This window comes from Ailuropoda melanoleuca, chromosome 11 (genome assembly GCF_002007445.2).
Source record: "Ailuropoda melanoleuca isolate Jingjing chromosome 11, ASM200744v2, whole genome shotgun sequence".
Lineage (NCBI taxonomy): Eukaryota > Metazoa > Chordata > Mammalia > Carnivora > Ursidae > Ailuropoda > Ailuropoda melanoleuca.
In genome coordinates this window covers 78,140,445-78,160,531 of record NC_048228.1, presented here as the reverse complement: position 1 = coordinate 78,160,531, position 20,087 = coordinate 78,140,445, and the positions used below count along the sequence as shown (strand labels likewise).

Genomic DNA, 20,087 nt, shown 5'->3' with positions numbered 1-20,087 from the left:
AATCTTGTTACTGTGAACTTCTTAGAATATTCAGGTTCTTCCTTATGTTGAATATCATTTGTTCAGTATTTGTTGTGTGCCTCTAGAGGGTTTATGGGTTTGCCAAAATATTGATCCTTTCAGTCCTCGGAGTAGCTGAGCAGAGCTGACCGGAGCTGCTCTTAGCGGGTCGCTTCCACCTGGCTGCAACTCCCTTTGTTTACCAGTGTATGTGTGTCGGTGTTTCTGTGTCAGTGCGATGTAAAAAAGAGTGGGAACCATTGAGTTGATTTACAATAATACCCAAATCGTTGCTCATTTGAAATATTCCTAAATTTATATATATTTCTTGCTTGCAATTATACGAAGGCATATTTTGAAACTTCAGAGTTATATTTATAAGGTAGAAATAAAAAATCTTGTTTCTTTGGTCTTTCTGAGGTAGTTGTAACGGAATGAGTAATGGTTAATTTGTGTGTTTATTGATGAGGGCCTGATACTATTTATACTGCTTTTGTAGATCCTTCCGTGGTTGGGCATGTTGGTCTTGATAACTCTGAACAAAAATCATCTCAGAGAACAGGCAAAAAATTACTGAAGACTTTAGCAGCACCTGAAATGCTACCCTTTTTGGATCATTGGAACACTCAAACTAAAAAAGTATCACTCAGAGAAATAATGTCAGAAGAAATTGCCTTACAGGAAAAACACGATTTGGTATGAGTTAGTATAACTCTTAAGCCTTTATCTCTGACTCTAGGTTGATTGTATGTTTACTTTGTGACTTTCATTTGATTCTATATTTCCTAGTCTGGAATCTGTATTTAACCTGATTGAAGTTAACGTTAACATTGAAACTGTCCTGAAGTTTGAAGCTGGGATTTTTTGCTTCTGGGAGATTAGTTGATATTCTATAGCAGTAAGCCAGTCGGTGTTAAATCATTATTTTAGATTTAATTTTGCAGGTGATTGAGCTGCATATTTTTTTGACTTTTAGCATTTATTTCTATAATTTTTTAATTCTTGAAAAACATGAAAGAAATCTTTCATTTAAAGATAATTTTATTCATAAATTAGTAAAAAGAAATGTCTCTCTTGCTATTAAAGAACTATCCAACCTCAAAACAATTTTTTTTTAAAGTAGGCTCCATGCACAGCATGGAACCCAGTGCGGGTCTTGAACTCATGGCCCTGAGATCAAGACCTGAGCTGAGACCAAGAGTTGAATGCTTAACCAGTTGAGCCACCCAGGCGCCACAAAACAGTTTTTTAGAGAAAAATTTAGAAACTTTAAGTACTCTTCTTTTTCTAACTTTTTAATCAAACAGGTTCAAATAGAAACTTTATTTTGAATTTTATTTTTGTTCCTTATTCACCATGTCAAATTTTATGAAGCCATAAATTGAATTTGGTTTCTTTTGTATTTCTTCTTAGCCTTTCTTGGAATTCTGAAAATTAGTATTAGAGAATTTCTGAAATCAAAAGGGAAAGACCTTAGAGGTTATTTAGTACAATTCTCAAAGAAAAGAAATAATTCTTAGATGGTGATCTTAAAATATTTCACTTTCTCTCATACTCATTTGACTACTCAAAGGAGCACTTTTACATTTGGCTGAAATACTTAGAATTGGGGCATAGGAAGAATGATGGGATTCCTCCATCTTCATATTTATTTTCCCCAGTTGTCTTGTTAAATAACGGGAAATATGCTACCGTTTTTGCGTGTTTACATAACCTAGGGAACAATCTCTTTGGTAGGGTCTTATAATGTAAGTGTTGTTTGAAATATATGTGTAATTATTGGAGAAATGCATTTTCTTAAAAAAATAAGGAAATCTTAGAGTTTTTGCCCAAATGGTTTGAAACCTTTTGTTGAAATGCCATTTTTTACTACTGAAACTTATCTTTGTGGTTCTAATCTGCCTTTTAGTCTCTCAGTATAATAGTGGACAGACGAGTATCTTTGACTTCCCAACTTAATGTGTTGTTGTTGTTTTTTTTTTTTTTCCTATCAGTGATTTTTGCTTATCTTTCTACGGGTTGGGTAATAGAAGCTTAATTTGTCCCAAGGATACTTCTCCTTAGGTAGAACCTCAGTAAGAGAATTTCTTGATGCTTTCTTTTCACTCTTTGTCTCCAAAGGAGAAATACACTTTGTATTTTTTGAAGCAAGGAATATAAAATAAACATTAGGCATAATATGTGAGTAGAATAATTACGATTAAGGTCATGAGTTTTCAGTCATGAGACCTTAGAATTTGTAGTTTAGAAACTCTATGACCTGGTAGAGTGCTAGTAAATCTGATCACTGAATTTTTTAGTATGTTCATATTATAATGTGTATCTTAAATAAAACATGAAATATTTTAAATTCTTGAGATGGCTTGTTTCCATTACTCTTGTGATGTGTGATGTGTTCAGCTTTACCAGTCCCTTTTACTGGTCAGATTGTCACCTATTGTGGATCCTCTTTTATTGTTGTTTGGTGTTATAAATGACCTAAATATGTGAGGCTTCAAAAACAATAACTGTTCTAGGGTTGTCCTAGATTATTGTAATTTTTATATTTTTTGAGTCACCTTTGAAATTTTATAGAAAGTTATTTTTCAAACGTTAGCAGCTTCGTAGCAAACAAAAATATCATGTACTTACATCACAGTGTCAACAAATTGTCTTAGAAATCAACTTTAAGAATGTTTATCATAATCCTAGGTTAGAATTTAAAAAGCACATTTTAGGAAGGTTGGCTAGTTTGGCAATTTAAATAGATCCAATTATGACTTGTGAAAAAATAATAATCAGTGACAGTTCTCATACAGTTATTTTGGAGTAAATATGTTTGTGAAAATTTTTTAAATTGTGAATTTTAAGATTTTCTGTCAACCTGAATTTGCAACTTATTTGTACATTGTAGTTTCTGCCCATTGAGGAGAATATGTTTTTGAGGACGTTGTTCACAGCATCACACAGTGTCCCTTTTATGAGGACCCATGGGAGAAATTTCTCTCAGGTCTCAGTACCAGAAAAAGCTGTACTTCTCCTGAGCAACTGGTTTGTTTTTATTTTATGGACACTGAGAATCTTTGTCTCCCCCTTTGCTTTGGCCACTAAGAAGCTCAGAACTGAATTTGTGGCCTACCTTTAGCAATTGTACAGGATTTTATGGCATGCATTTATGTACTAATTTTACTTGCTAGCTTTATCCTATATTCTTACTTTTATTTTCTCTACTCTGACTTCTTCATTTATTTATATCCTGTTTTTATACATACATATATATATCTATATATCTCTATATATATCTTCACTTTTTTTATATAATATGACTGTGCTGGGTGTGTATATGTGAGAGTATATATTTATATACACTTGCACAAATATGTATATGTGTGATTGTATATGTATATAAATGAACAACTTCAAATACTTTGCAAAAAATGGGATATGAATAAATAGTGCAAGAATACTTATATTACTAATTTCAGTCTTTAATCAGTGAAGAAAGTCTGTGATTGCTTTTAAATGACTAATCTTTTTGCAACAAAATAACCATGCTTTTGGATCAGCATAATTAGTTTTATAAATTCCGTCTGAAGGATGATTTTTGTCTCTTTTGTTTGTTTGTTTTAGAAAAGGGAGGCACTTATGTTTGAAAAAGATTGTGCCACTAAACTAAAGGAGAAGCAGCTCTTTAAGATATTTCCAGCCCTTAACCAAAATTTTCTGGTGGACATTTTCAAGGACCACAAGTGAGTGATAGGATTATCTGTAGGTTCTATTATGATTTCATTGAAAGCATATCATTTTAACTTTTCTGATAACAAATCATACAGGCATAATATAAACTGTTTAAGTAAAATGTACATAATATAGAAAGTGAGCAGGTCTTGGCAATTGGTTCATGGTCCACTGACATGTATGTGCTTACATGTATCTGTTTGCTTTTGTGTCTATATATAAATATATATTTCACCAAAAATAGGTTGTTTCATGTACTGTTTCGTAGTTTTGTTCGTATTTATCTTTCTAATCCATACTTAGTAATTCACTTTTTTTTAAGTCCATAGAGTATTCCATAGTAATCTTAAAGTGTTCTTTAAGGATTTATGTATTTATTTATTTTCGATTCTAATGGCCATCTTTATTATAAAAATCCAGATGTAAAATGTATTCTTTCAGTCTTTTCAACTTTTCCTTTTTTACAAAAACAAAAGCACATAAAAAACCTTCCCTGTTGTCATTCCCATAGATAGATGTTTTCCCCCCCAGAAGTACTATAATTTGAACACGCTCCTCTTTATGGGCTTTTTGACTGTGAGAAAAATTGGAAACCATGTTGCGCACTAAGCCTCCTTGAACATACATTTTTGCACACATGTATGAATGCTATTGTACCTAGTTCCTAAATGAAGTTGCTGGTTCAGAGTGTGCGCATTGAAAATTTTTACAGCTAATGGCAAATTTTTTTTTTATAGAGACTTTCTGTATTAGTTATATGTACTGATAGTGTAACCCTCCCTGGATATTAAGAATCTTTAAAATTTTTGCTCTTCCAATGGGTAAAATAGTTCATTGTTGTTTAAATTTTAGTTTTCTTTTTTTAAAATTAATCAATTTTTGAGAGAGAGAGCACAAGCAGGGGGAGGGGTGGAAGGAGAAGCAGACTCCCTGCTCAGCGGGGAGCCCAGTGCAGGACTTGATCTCAGGACCCTGAAGATCATGACCTGAGCTGAAGGCAGATGCTTAACCAACTAAGCCACCCAGGTGCCCCAAGAGGTGTTTTAAATAGATGCCTTTTTATAATCGTTTGAGAATCTAATACAGATTTTTTTCTTTAGTTTATTAGTGTATTTTAATCACAATAGTAGGTTTCTAGAATAAAACCTACTTTATCTTCAGATTTTTGTTTTTCATTTTTTCCTTTTTAAAAAAGGTTTATTTATTTATTTATTTTAAGTAATCTTTACACCCAATGTGGGCCTCGAACTCACGACACCAAGATCAAGAATCACATGCTCTACTCACTGAGCCAGCTAGGCACCCCGCATTTTTTTTTTTTTCTTTAAATGCAGTGTAGGAATTGATTTCAAGATTTTTGCAACAGTAATTAAATGAGTTTGGTCTGTGATTTTCTGTTCTTGTGCTACCTTTGTCAGATTTTGGTTTCAGGGTTTTATTTGGCATTAGGCTTAATAAAATAATTTGGAAAGACTGCCATTTTTCTCTATACTCTGGAAAGTTTAAGTAAATTAGTACCTTGAAAGTTCTGGAGTTCTGCTTTTTCAGAGAGAAGGTCTTTAGAATCTTTCACTATCCTTTTAAGGTTATTGCTTTATTCAGATTGCTTTTTTCATGAATCTTTTCTGGTAGTTTGCTGCTAGAAAATCAGTTTTACCTTAATTTTCAAGTTTATTATTGTTAAGTTATATATAATATTCTTTGATAATTAAAAACATTATTTTGTATTTGGTTGTATCCCTTTTTCCTTTCCTCATGTTTTTTTCTCTGGGTTCTATTTTTGCTCTTTATCAGATTGGCCCTCTTTAAAGAATAAGCTCTTGGTTTACTGATCTGTGTTCTCTGGTCATTTACTTTTGTTTTTAATTTTGGTGATTCTTTTCTGTTTTTGATAGTTCCTTTCTCTTAAAATTTGTTGATGTATTTTTAGCTCTTTGGTTAGTTTATTTCCTTTTAGTCTTTAGTAAATACATTTAAGGGCACGAATTTTTCTTTGTATAGTGTATATAATATTTTGATTTTGATATGTAGTATTTTCATTTTATTTCATTATTTTTTCTTTTTTCCTTTTTTTTTTTTAAGATTTTATTTGTCAGAGAGAGAGTGAGCACAAGCTGGGGTATGGCAGGCAGAAGGAGAAGCAGGCTCTTTGCTGAGCAAGGAGCCTGATGCAGGACTTGATCCCAGGACCGTGGGATCTTGACCTGAGCCGAACGCAGTCATTAAACTGACCGAACCACCAAGGCGTCCCTCATTTTCATTATTTTAAAAATAATCTCTAATTCAGGTTGATTTTCTCATTTACCCAAAAGTTTTTAATATTTTTTTTAAGAGTGTTTAATTTTCTAAATGGTTTGATGGCTTTGGTGGTAGGTGGAGTGAGGATTATTGTTTATTTTGTTTTGTTGTATTGAGGTACAAGAATGTGGCCTGAAGAGTTCTTTTTAGAATTGAAGATTTTCTTTGTGGTTTATACATGATCAGTTTTTACAGATATTACATGAAAGTACTTTTGAAAAAGAATATTCTCTAAGTATGTAGAGTTCTAAACATGTCACTTAAATCAAGTTCTTAAGGGTATTATTCCAATAAACAATTTCCCTATTTATTTTTGCTACCTAACCGGCTGTTTTCTTAGAGCTATGTGTTAAAATCTCCCAAGGGTATGGAGATTAGGGGTATGGCAATGGCATATGGCAACTCTCTTTTATGAATCTGGCCTGATGGTAAACAACTCAGAGTTGTGGTTCCCCAGGCAAGGTAAGGGGGACTGAGTGAGTCCTTCCTGGGGATGCCCAGAGTGATGGGATCAGTCAGGCCCTTGAGGGTAGGTGGTCAGTTGCCTCCGTTTGTTTGCCAGCAGCTGGATAATTTTTTCAGTTAGCAGTAGCTTCACCTTTACCTTTCAGAAGGGTAGGTGGGTTCAGTTACTGATTACATATATGCGTGTGGTGTAATATTCCAGGGCCATCCTCCTCTAACACCATCAATGGTGGATACTGTCTTCCAGCCCCATGAGTAAGCAAGCCCGTGATTTTAAGGGCTATTTAGGATGGGATTTGCTGGTAGCTTCTGGCCCCTAGGAACCTCTCTTTGTTGAGCATATCTGAGGCAGCAATATCAGAGGGCTGAAGTGGTAGTCCAAAATAGTTCTCCATCAAGGGTTGTCTACTAAATTGAAGAACAGCAAAATATCACAGTACTTTGGATCACTGTTTATCACATTTCACAAATACTCCTTTGTGGTCAGCTCTTCTTTATGTAGTCATTGGAAGAGATGAGAAGCATACATAGCCTTGAAATAATAGCAGTATAAAGTCATATGTAATTTGCTTTGGAATGAGTTTCTTTAGAAATTGGAACATGAGTGTTTCAAGTCTTTATCAGTTTGTAGAATTTGATATTATATATATTATAAGATCACCATGAAAATATGCCTGAATAATTAGGAGTGAGAGGTAAGATAGTGGTTTACTTTTTCCTTTCTATGTCCCTGCTTAGAATTTCTTTGTCTAGAACCTTATGGTTTAACTAAAAAGTGAAATTTGACACAAAAAAAAATGTCAGTGATGTTTGAAGGAAACGGAAACCATGTGTGAACCCAACAAGGGACCTAAGAAGTATAGGTGATGAGATGAAAGTAAGATTGGTTGTGGATAATCTACCTGGAATAAAAGATCAGGAAATAAATTAATTGTCAATATGTTACCTTTTGGTCTTCATTTACAGAAATTAGTTTTTGAGAGCTTATTATTTAATAGTTTCCTTCTGGTCATTCTTGAGTCTTTGAGATGCATAATGAGCATATAATGTCAATGTTTAAAGCTTCGAAGTAAACCAGTTTTTCATATTCTTCTGAAATGTTTGAAGGATTGCTTATGTTACTGTTTTCCTATAACTTTTATTTTTTTAAGTAACATTATATATATTTGTAACTCTCTACAGCTATTCATTAGAACACACAGTTCAGTTTCTAAACTGTGTTCTTGAAGGAGACCCTGTAAAAACAGTTGTAGCACAAGAGTTTGTTCACCCAAATGAGAATGTCACTTCTCATACTACACAGAAATCTAAGGAGAAAAAGGTATAGAGTTATTTATTTTTGCTATAATGGTAAATAATTGTATATGAAACTGTAATTGGTTTGTTGATACAATTTTATGATTATTTCTCATTATTTTAACTAGATTGGAAATTTAACCACCAATAGTATACTTGGTTTAGGATATCTGTTTGCTCAAAATAATGAATTTATAGCTGATTATGTTTTTTTCTTCAATGTCATTGTATATGGCAAGCATTTGAATTTCTCTAACTTTTTCTGTATAGTCTCTTTACAGTAGAGTATGAGGCTTAATCGAATAGCAGTGGGGTGGTAATATGGTGGGGTTTAGGTGTAAATATGTTAAATATGTGGGCAGAAATTTTTCCATTTGAGAAACTGCCAAACTTTTTTGCCAAAGTGGCTGTACCACTTCATGTTCCCACCACTATGTATGAGGATTATAATTTATCCACATCGTTTCTGACACTTGTTAGTATCTGCCTTTTAGCCATCTTAGTGGGTGTGAAGTTGTCTTAAGGGTACCCAAGATTTGTTTTAATCAGGTATGGTAAGATACTGAGACATGGAAATGTCATGAAGGAAGAAATTTATTATACTCAAAAGATCTCTAGAAACAGGAGGCATGCCTTGCCACCCAGGGCCACATGGAGAGGCACCAGAGTCAGTCAGGAGACAGAGCAGAGGGGGAGTGTGGGCAAGAGCCTTTTTTGCGGTTTCTGTGGAGAGGGGAATGGGTAAGGCAGACAAGCAGGTTTAGGATTGGCTAGTTTGAGCAGTTGCAGCAGGCTCTGGAACCTAGGAACTATCCCTGGTTTTCTTCTGTCTGGTGTGGGTGATTAGGCAATGTGGATGGTGGCCCTGAGGGTGAGAACCCCATGAAGAAAGTGGTTGAGAATATGGGCTTGAGATTGGTTTACATATGTAAGGTATGGTAGCAGATGAGTTGTTTGCTCTCTCTAGGAATTAGCCAATCCCAGGGTTGGGGGTACTGTCTCCCCAAGGGTTAACAGACCCAGATGCCAAAGCATCAGGAAACAGGAAATAAATAGTTAATAAAGTGGTTATCTCATTGTTATTTTGATTTGCATTTCCCTGATGAGTGGTGATGTTGAGCACTTTTTCATGTGCTTATTGGTCATTTGTATATCTTCTTTGAAGAAATGTCTATTTGCATTCTTTGCCCATTAAAAATGTTTTCTTTATTCTTTTTTTTTAAGGATTTATTTATTTATTAGAGAGAGAGTATGCATGTGTGTGAGCGGGGAACAAGGGAGGGACAGAGGGAAAGAACTCCCTGCTGAGTGGGGAGTCCTACATGGGCTCCATCTCATGACCTTGAGATCATGACGCAAGCCTAAATCAAGAGTTTGGTGTTCAACTGACTGAGCCACCCAGATGCCCCTTAAAAATGTTTGTTCTTGAGTTATAGGAGTTCTTTTTATGTTCTAGATATATGTCACTTAATCAGACATGTGATTTGCAAAATTTTCTCCCATTCTGAAGGTTGTCTTTTTATTTTTTTTGATGGTGTCCTTCATTTGAAGCACAGAAGTTTTAATTTTGCTGATGTACAATTTATCTTTTCTTTTTTGTGGCTTGTACTTTTGGTGTCCTATTTAAGAAACTGTTGCTTGATCCAAGGTCATGAAGTTTTTTTGTTTTTTATGTTCTATATTTTGTTATTTTTTTGGTTTTTGTTTTTATGTTTTCTTCTAAAATTTTATAATTTTAGTGCTTACATTTAGATCTTTGATCCATTTTGAGTTAATTCATGTATATGGTATGAGATAGGGGTCCAAGGTCATATCCAGTTGTCACAGAACCACTTATTGGAAAGACTGTTCTTGCCCCACTGAATTTTCTTAGCGCCCTTGTCGAAAATGAGTTGACTGTAAGTTTATTGCTAGACTGTCAGTTCTCTTCCATTGATCTATATGTCTGTCATTATACCAGTACCACACTGCCTTGATTATTGTAGCTTTGTAGTAAGTTTTGAAATTGGGAAGTGTGAGTTCCCAACTATGATTGTTTCGCTTCTTCTGGTCCCTTTGCAGTTCCATGTGAATTTGGGATCAGCTTGCCAATTTCTGTAGAGAAACTTGCTGGAAATTTTTTTTAAGTTTATTTATTTATTTATTTTAATAATCTCTACACCTAACCTGGTACTCTAACTTACAGCCACAACTCCAGGATCAAGAGTCACATGCTCTTCTGACTGAGCCAGCCAAGTGCTTCAAAGCCAGCTGGAATTTTTATGTGGAGTGTATTGAGTCTGTAGACCAACTTGAGATGTATTGCCATCTTAACAATATTGCCTTCCAGTTCATGAATGTCAATTTAGTTAGGTCTTAATTTCTTCAAGAGTATTTTGTAGTTTTGAGTTTTAAGTTTTGCATGTCTTTTGTTAAATTTGTTTCTGAGTTACTTTATTCTTTTTGATGCTATTATAAATGAAATTGTTTTATTTTTGGATTGAACATTGCGAATGCATAGAAATACAATTGATTTTATATATCAATTTTGTATTAACTTTAGGCTTTTTTTTTACAGACCTTCATTATCCTGCTCTTCTTGCTTATTAATTAAGACCACCAGGGATAACTTGTATCCTCCCTTTTTTCTTTGACTATTTCACCATCACTTTGTTCACATATAGGACTCCGTTAATTCTTGTATTCATGTAATCTGTTAGTGCTGTACATGCCTATTATCTCCTGATAATAGAGCAAGGCAATGGGATCATTATGGTGATAGAGGAGGTAATGGGGAGAAGGTGTGCTTGCTCAAAATGGGAGATGATTGGAATATGTTCAGATAAGAAAAGGAGATTTTATGAGTTATGTAAACATTGGCCAAAATGTAGACTTAAGTCATTCTGGAAATTATTCTTAGCCCTTTTCACAAAACATAGGCAGGTATCATAATACTGATACAAAAATATTTTAAGCACATTTTAAGATTTGTGAGTGGAATACTCTGTCTTTGATATTGACCCTAAGGGAACACAGATATTAAAGGGGGGTATCATGGTACCAGTAATATTTTGATTTACCTATTTTCGAGAAACTTGCATTTTAAAACTGTGTTTTGTTAGTTACTGCTATTTTTCCCTTTAGCCTTTAATAAAATTTACAAGTTTGTTACCATGGGAATAGTTTTGGTATTACAGTACATCATACTTTCAAGAGAATAAGTGACACTAATTAGGTGAATTCTTAGGAAGCATATATTTCACTTGGCCCTTATTAATGGGGTTATCATAATAAACCACATACTATGAAATGGATATAAAAATAAATCGTGGTTTTATTTTGAAAGAGAGTAGCTATTTGAGAAAGCATTTCTCATTATATACTGTTTTTTTCTTTTTTAAGAATAAGTAATGAAGGGTCTCTTCCCAGAGAACCAAATGTGATTTGCCTTTTTTAGTATGAGCATCAACAGAGACTCTAATGCTATGAAATATTTATGTTCATACTGTTAAGCACTGTGGCTTTTCAAAAGTCATAGAAAGCATTTTTATTATCCCCTCCTTGCAAAATATTTGATTTTTATCAGAGATACAAACCGTATACTCATAGAATATTTAAACATTAATATGAAACAAGCTTGTGATTAAGTACTGGTGAGAGTGACAGAAGGATGTAGGTCTATGAATATTCTTACGTGAAAGAGGCTTGTATTCTTTCATAAAATAGGTTGGGTATTTGTTGCAAAAGTAAATCAACTGTATATATTTACAGATTCTTTTTTTTAAGGATTTATTTATTTGAGAGAGATCATGAGCAGGTGGAGGGGCAGAGGGAGAGGGAGAAGCAGACTCCCCACTGAGTGCAGAGCCTGACTTTGGGGCTCAGTTCCAGGACTGTGAGATTATGACCTGAGCCGAAGTCAGCCACTTAACTGACTGAGCCACCCAGGTGCCCCTATTTACAAATTTTTGACTTTGGTAATGAGTTAGGAGTATGGTGATACTTCTAGAATTCTAGGGGTTAGATAAACAAATGTAATGAGTAAAAAGATTATACAATCAACTATTATATATTAGACCAGTTTTTCCCCCCAACCTTTTGTGACTTCGGGACTCAACTCACAGGCAGGAAATTTGAAAAAATGGCCAATTAGTGATATATGTGTTATATAATACATATGTATAATTCTAATGTAATATTTAATATATACCAAATGATATTACCTTAAAAAATTAAAGTGGCATTTTATTAAAGATTGTATTGTAGAGTACATTATAATCTTTGGTAATATTTCTAAGTTAATGACAATTTTCAGCTTTTAGGAATTTAGTAGCCTACACTATTCAATTTACTTTCAATTAATTTTATCAGAAAAGCATGATTTGTTTAAGAAATTGAAGATTTTATTTTTGGAGGAATTTTGGGATTGAGTTTTTGTAAAACATTCATTAAGTTACTTGGTATGGCACCTGATATTTGGAATTCTTTTGAACTTTTAAGAAAATCCACTTAAATCCTAATGATTAATCCCCGCTCCCACCCCCCAGTGACATGCTAAGAAATATATCAGATTGCTGTTTGCAAGCAGTTTTCTGCAAATGGCGCTTTAGGAGTGGGATAAATGAAAAAACAAATTGGATATAGAAGTCACTATATTTTGCTGTTTTTAAAACACCAACTTTTGATATTTTAGAGACATCTTCAGAAACGTGCAATTTTCTATTTGGTGGGGAGTATTGAGGCATAATTATTATTTTCATTACTTTGTGTTTTAGAGTTACTTTTGCTTGTTTAAGGGTCCATTTTGGATAGCAGTTACTTGATTGATGATTTTTCACATAGCTCAAACGTCAACACTACCATAGTGACTAGTTGGTAGTAGTCAGCTGATTGAAAACTGCCCCATAAACCTACTTATGATTTTTACTATGAGCTATGGACATTGCATATGCCCTTCTATTTTATTATTTTTTTATTTTTTAAAAGATTTTATTTATTGGTCAGAGAGAGTGTGCGTGTATGCACAAGCAGGGGGAATGGCAGGTAGAGAAGCAGGCTCGCCATTGAGCAAGGAGCCCGACATGGGACTCTATCTCAGGACCCTGGGATTGTGACCTGAGCCGAAGGCAGATGTGTAACTGACTGAGCCACCCAGGCGTCCTTGCCTTTCTGTTTTAAAAGTAATATTATTTAATTATTTTAGTGATTGTTTTTTAAAATATATAAATTGAAATATGCCATTATTACCTTCAATGGACTCTTTGGGTTTACAAACTAAAATTTGGAAAATTTTGCATTAGTTAAATGAGTTTTATTCTTTGAATATCTTGTGTTTTCTTTTTTGGTTTGATTTTGTGACCTAGTTATATTTTGATAATTTTAGAGAAACTTTCACCATCTTTTAAGATAAGAGTGGTTAAAGAAGAGGTACCTCGTACCATGAAAAAGTTAATGTAGTCGCTAAATGCATGACTTACTACGTAGACTCTGGGGAGAGTCTTCTTTCCTGAGAAGAAAGGTAAAAAATAGGGACACCTGGGTGGCTGAGTGGGTTAAGTGTCTGCCTTTGGCTCAGGTCATGATCCTACGGTCCCGGGATCTAGCCCCACATTGGGCTCCCTGCTCAGTGGGGAGCCTGCTTCTCCCTCTCCCTCTGCCACTCCCCCTGCTTGTGCTCTCTTGCTTTCTCTCTCTGTCAAATAAAATCTCAAAAAAAAAAAAAGTCAAAAATAGTGGAGCCCAATTTTCATATACATCTTCTGATGGAAAAGCCCGTATTTTTCTACTCTTTTTGTATTTTATTTATTGTATAACATCTTACAGGCAAAGAAATCAAAAGAGACTGAAGATATACCAAGCGAACCATCTTTCCAGGATTTTGAGTACCCAGAGTATAATGACTACAGGGCAGAGGCTTTCCTGCACCAACAGAAGAGGATGGAATGCTACAGCAAAGCAAAAGAAGCTTATCGGATGGGGAAAAAACACGTTGCCACATTTTATGCCCAACAGGTAAAGAGGAAAACTGATTATTATATCTTTCTTTGTCACTTACGATGTCCGAATAATCTTAAAGCAGGTAATACCCTTATTGTGACTAGATTAAGTTATTCTGGAGAATGTAGATTATATAAGTGACATAAGCTATCTAATATATAAGAAATGTGTGGTTCTGAGAATTACCTCTTCTTTGAAATGCTCTATTTCTATGGTTGCTTTTGCATTTATGGCTTACATGAATTACAGTTTATTCTGACAGTCCATATTTTCTTTTAGGATAAATTCTGTTATTTAGTACTACTTCTAAACAGATACAGGTTTTCTGAAGGAAAGACAACAGAACGTTAATATTGACCATCTCAGGGTGGAATTACAGGGGACTCATGCTTTCTATCATGTTTGAATTTTTAGTACTGTATCACTTTTATGGTCAGAAAAAGAAAGTTGCATTAATACCTTTCAGGGAAGTAAAATTTTGACTTGGGCTTATTGGACATGGTATTACAAGAAACCTGTCTGATTTCCTTTTTAGCTTTGTGGTTCCATATGGTTTGCTTTTTGTAATTGAGTGGAGAAAGGTACCAAACTGTTATAACCCTGTGAGCCCCAATAACATACCTTGAGGGATGGCTTTAGGGGTAACCACAAGGTGTTGAAAGGAATGAGATCAGGATTATCAAAAGATAAACTAATGGATTCCTTCTTGAGATAGGTGATGTTTATTTAAGTCTTCCTCTTCTATAATTTTTGGATCAGGAAATATGTTAGAAATGATTTAGTATTTTAAGAACTATGTTATTAATTCACCAAAATTCACCTACATTTTGGTGCATTCTTGCATATTAGCCCATTGCATTATTTAAAATTTTAGATTTGTTGTTCCCTTTTTTGTTCTACCTTTTATTTGGGGCACTGTTTGTTTCCTCATTTGCCTTCTAAGTAGCAAATTGCAAAAGTGTTTACTGGTGATCTGTTTATAATAAAAGGGTAGTCTCCATGAGCAGAAGATGAAAGAAGCCAATCACCTTGCTGCCGTGGAGATTTTTGAGAAAGTCAATGCCTCCCTGCTGCCACAGAATGTTTTAGATCTCCATGGGCTGCATGTGGATGAAGCTATAGAACATTTGATGACAGTTTTACAGCAGAAAACTGAAGGTAGGACTTGTGGTAATGACAAATTTTTAATAGAAAATAAGTTCTTGCTTATATTGGTAAACATGCCAATTCAGGAGAATCTGAATTTGCAGGCTGAGGATATCTATGTCACATTTATAGATGTTTGTATTAGGTTCATTCTTCAAGGGAAACCAGTTCTCACTGGCATGGTCATTAACATTTTCTTCTTATTTCCCTATTTCATATTTGTTTGTTTCAAGTTTTTATTTAAATTCTAGTTAGGTGACTCCCTATTTCAGTTATATTTGTATTCCTTTGCCATATTTATTAAAGGGAGGGCATGGTATAATCTGTGAATCCTCTGTGACTTATGAATGGGTCTTTTCAGGAATATCACACTTCTTTGTTCAGTAGACATTTATTAAAGCTAATAGATATTTATTGGATGTCCGTTCAATAGGTGTTCAATAAAATGCAGAAGTAAATAAGGTGATAGGATTTTTACAGAATTATTACAGAAGGCAGGCTTTCTGAGTGTTTGCATTATGGCGGTGCTCCCTTTCTGCCTTTCTGCTTGTATTTTGTCTTTGCAGGTCAAGGAGGGGCCACTACCTGTCTCTTCTCTAAGTTCTACCTCTTCCAGGGGCTTTGGATGAGGATCTTTTTCCATCCAATATCATGTACTTCATATGCATTAAATTATCTTGTTTCTTTTTCATTATCAGATGTTAGCATTTAGAAAAATTCAATCTGTTTTAGTTACTCCAGACTCCAATACTAGAAGTCATCTTCTTTTACCACTACTAGAGTATTTTTGAATTCTCAATTTGGCTTTTTCTTTATCTGCCATTTTATTGTGGAGACATGGAGTCCCATGCCTCAGCTATGACCTCGTAGTTCCATAACCCTGCCCTGTCACTGATAGCTATAGTGTTCTGGTTAATTTATACATACATAAATTATATATGTAATATGTGTGTAGGGAGGCTTTGTACTATACTTTATACAGGTTTACCAATTCAACATGTATCATTTGCAATCAAATATTTGATTAAATATGATTAATATAGAGGTGGGAAATTCATCTGTTTACCTTAAAAACCATGTTGAAAAACTCACAGTAATAAAACACCTGTGTATTCATGAATCCAAGTAACAAGTGATAACATTTTACCATGTATGCTTTATATTTTATTTTTACTCTTCCCTTTGTAGTCTTTCAAGTTATTTTTGAGATTTTTTTTTTTTTTAATCTTTACACCCAGTGTGGGGCTTAAACCCACAGCTCTGAGGTCAAGAGTCGGCATGCTCTACTGACTGAGCCAGCCAGGTGCCCCTATTCTTCCCAATCATTTTCTCTTTCTTCCTTCTTTTTCTAGTGGAAATCAACATCTTTCACTTTGGTTCCTGTCTAGTTTTTAAAATACCTTTACTGTATGTACATTCATCAATTATCAGTCTGTAGTATTTCTTTTGTGAATTTTAAAAAATGAATGTACAAGGTTTCACAATATACCTTCAACCAAACTGTTTATTTTCACCCAATATAGTTTTCAAGATATACTCATGTTGATGGTATCATGTTTTTATTGTGACTGCTGTACGGTATTCTGTGAGTGCATCATAATGTATCCATTCCTCTACTCAGAGACATTTAGTTCTAATGTCACAGTGAGCTTTACTTTGCATATCAACATGTATACTCTTATTGCTATCTTTTTTCCTGGCTTTTTATATTGAAAAATTAAGAACCCGTAGAGAAGTTGAAATAATCATATAATAAACATCCATATATCTTTTACCTAGATTGACCAGTTATTAACCTTTGGCCTCATTTGCTTAATCTGTTTAAAATTGCTTTTTGCTGAACCATTTGAAAATAAGTTGTTAAATATCGTGGTACTTACCTCTAAATACCTCAGCAGGTTTATCTCTTGAGAACAAATCCATTCTTCTACATAATCACAGTACCATTGTTACTTTTAAGGTATTTAACATTGTTATAATAATATTGTCTAATATACGGGGCGCATTCACATTTCTCCAGTTGTATGGAAATGACTTGTATAGCTGTGCCATTTTTTATCCCCCTCAAGCCAGGATCCAGTCAAACATCATATATATGTTCCAGTTGGTTGCCCCATGTCTGTAGCCTCCAGTAATATAGAAATANCCCCCCCTCAAGCCAAGATCCAGTCAAACATCATATATATGTTCCAGTTGGTTGCCCCATGTCTGTAGCCTCCAGTAATATAGAAATAGTTTGGGGCACCTGGCTGGCTCAGTCAGTGGAGCATATGATTCTTATCTCAGCGTCGTGAGTTTAAGTTCCACATTGGGTGTAGAGATTACTTAAGAAAAAATAGTAATAGTTCTCTGCCTATTTTTTGTCTTCTATATTGTTGACATTTTGAAGACTCCCAGCTTTTCATAGATTGACCTACAATTTTGTCTGATTCTTTCCTCATGATTAGATTCAGTTAATTTTTTTTGGCAAAAATACTACATAGGTGATGTTGAGTCATCCTTGATGAACACATCAAAAGACTTAATATGGTCAGTTTGTCCCATTATTGGTGATGTTAAATTTGATTTTTTAGCTAAGGTGGGACTCTGTTAGATTTCTCTATGTAAATGTACCTTTTCTTTGTAATTAACTAGTAGTTTTTGGCAATTGATAACTTTGCAACTGTGTGAATAACTAACTGTTCTCTTGTAGTATTTCACCTAGTAATTTTAGCATCCATTGATGATCCTTGACTGACTGAATCAATTATTATATTGGTAGTTGCATAACGGTGTTTTATAATTCGTGTTCATTCTGTGTTTATCAGCACACATTTTTTTAAAGGTTTTTTAAATTTTGAGAAAGAGAGAAAGAACAAGCAGGAAGCTGGGGCAGAGCAAGAGAGAAAGAGAAGCAAACACCCTGCTGAACAGAGAGCCCAACTTGGGGGTTGATCCCAGGACCCGGAGATCATGACCTGAGCCAAAGACAGACGTTTAACTGACTGAGCCAACCAGGCACCCCTGTTAGCAGACATTTTTTGATAAAGCAAAGGATCCCCCTCCCCCACTTGTTTTTTTAAATAGAATTTTGGAAATCTTTGAGAAAATCTAGAAAACGGTAATAATAAAGATTAGGAAAGAAAAAATTTAAGAGAAGTTTAAATACATTATTTAACATGGAGAAAAGAAAAACTGTTAGAGAAGTGTTAGAATATTCTGTAAAGGATGAATAAATAATTTACTCAACAAAAATTTTTATTATCTTACATATTCTAGGCATCAAGGATAGAGCAGTTAGACACATGGTCCCTATTTTTATGGAGTTTGCTGTCTAGTAGGGTGGTGACAGTGAGCAGATAGTTACATAATAATTAGCATCATGATAGAAAAGTACAAGTAGCCATGTTACATTTAGCATAAACTCCCAAATCCCTTTGTAATCTGTTCTTTGCCTGCATCCCCATTCTCATGTTGCGTTTGCTCTTCCTCCTTTTCTGTTTATCTACACTGTCATTTCTTGACGTCCAGGCTCCCTATTAAAAGCCTCTTACAGGACTCTTGCGTCACAGTATTTATATAAAAAGCTTATTGTATAGTTGATTATTAAACTCTGTCTTCATGGCCAGGAATTGAGTCAGTAATGATTATTGAATCATCATTGTTGAATTTCATTCAAAACCCCAGAAAAACTTTTAAATAAATGACTGAATAAAACATAGGTATTCCTTTCATTTTATAGATGAGGAAACTGATGATTTAAAAAGTTTAATAAAGTGGAAATAGTTAAGGGTTGGTAAGGATGTGGAGAATTGGAACCCCGCCTCCCCCTTTTTTAAGATTTTATTTATTATTTGCCAGAGAGCACAAGCAGGAGGGAGCGACAGGCAGAGGGAGAAGCAGGATCCCTGTTGAGCAAGGAGCCCGATATGGGACTCAATCCCAGGACACTGGAATCATGACCTGAGCTGAAGGCAGGCGCTTAACCAACTGAGCTACCCAGGTGTCTCTGAACCCTTTATGTTGCTAGTGGGAATGTTAAATGGTGCAGCCATGGTGGAAAAGGTTGGCATTCCTCAAAAGGTTAAGCATAGAGTTACCATATAACCCAGCAGTTCTACTTTTAGTTATGTGCACAAGAAAATTGAAAACACAATTCATCCACACACAAACTTGTGCATGTATGTTCACAATAGCCAAAAAGTGGAAACAACCAAATGTCCATCAACTGATGAAAGGACAAACAAAATTTGGTGTGTCTAAACAATGGAATATTATTCAGCTACAAAAAGAAACCAAGTAGTGATACATGCTGCAACATGGATGAGCCTTGTAAACATGCTTTGTGAAAGAAGTCAGGTACAAAAGGGCCACTTTTTATATGATTGCCATTCATATGAAATGTTCAGAATAGACAAACCAATAAAACAGAAAGTACATTAGTGGTTGCTGGGGCTAGAAAGTATAGACTGGGGAGTGACTGCTAACAAGTACAGAATTTCTTTCTGAGATGATTGAATGTTCTAGCTTTAGTGTTTATGGTTGCATGATATGGTACTATACTAAAAACCACTGAATTGTACATTTTAAAATCATGAACTTTATGTTATATTAATTGTATCTCAATTAAAAAAATCTTTCTTTTTAAAGAGTTAAATAACTTGTGTAAGGTGATACTTGGTCAGACCCAAGATACAAACCCTTTGTGAAACCAGGCCCATCCTTGTGAGTATTGCCACCTGTGGTAGTCTGTAGTCGCTGTCAGTCACCACCAGATGGTAGTATTGTGAATAGAAATACATCCAGGAGACAACCTGTGGCTCTGCCCTCCATTGCTTTTAGTTGTAAAAGATGATTGTCAAACTTGGGAGTGAACAACAAAAAAGATATTTGGCCTTTATGTGCCTTCTGATTGGAGTATGCATCACCAGCACCTACGAAGTTTTTACTACCTTGTAGGGTTTTATAGGGAACAGAGGAACAGGTTAAATGGTACCATGGGGATTCAATCAACAATATTCAGACTGTGAAAATCTAGGATAAATGATCCAAGTTTTTCAACAAATTGTAAAGAAAAACCCAGGAGGAGGGAGAACATTTAGATTAAAAGTTACTTCAGAAATAGACCAACCAAATGCAATGTGTGGACCTGTTTCAACCGTGATTTAAGCAACCACTGTAAAAACATTTTTTTGAGGGAAACTTGTAGC

At 34.5% G+C, this 20,087-nt stretch overlaps 1 protein-coding gene across 13 annotated transcripts in view; it reads left to right on the top strand.

Annotated features, from left to right (window-relative positions):
• The window catches only part of N4BP2 (NEDD4 binding protein 2), an 86,118-nt gene that overhangs the window by 55,549 nt on the left and 10,482 nt on the right, over positions 1-20,087 (top strand). For 10 of the 13 annotated variants that reach the window (XM_034671921.1, XM_034671914.1, XM_034671919.1 and 7 more), the window contains 5 exons: positions 500-696; positions 3,610-3,728; positions 7,663-7,801; positions 13,579-13,767; positions 14,742-14,910. In XM_034671921.1, the coding sequence (XP_034527812.1) occupies positions 500-696; positions 3,610-3,728; positions 7,663-7,801; positions 13,579-13,767; positions 14,742-14,910 (813 nt within the window). Of the gene's footprint in view, positions 1-499; positions 697-2,893; positions 3,031-3,609; positions 3,729-7,662; positions 7,802-13,578; positions 13,768-14,741; positions 14,911-20,087 lie in introns of those variants that run through there. The other 3 variants (XM_034671924.1, XM_034671925.1, XM_034671926.1) reach the window with 3 other exon arrangements.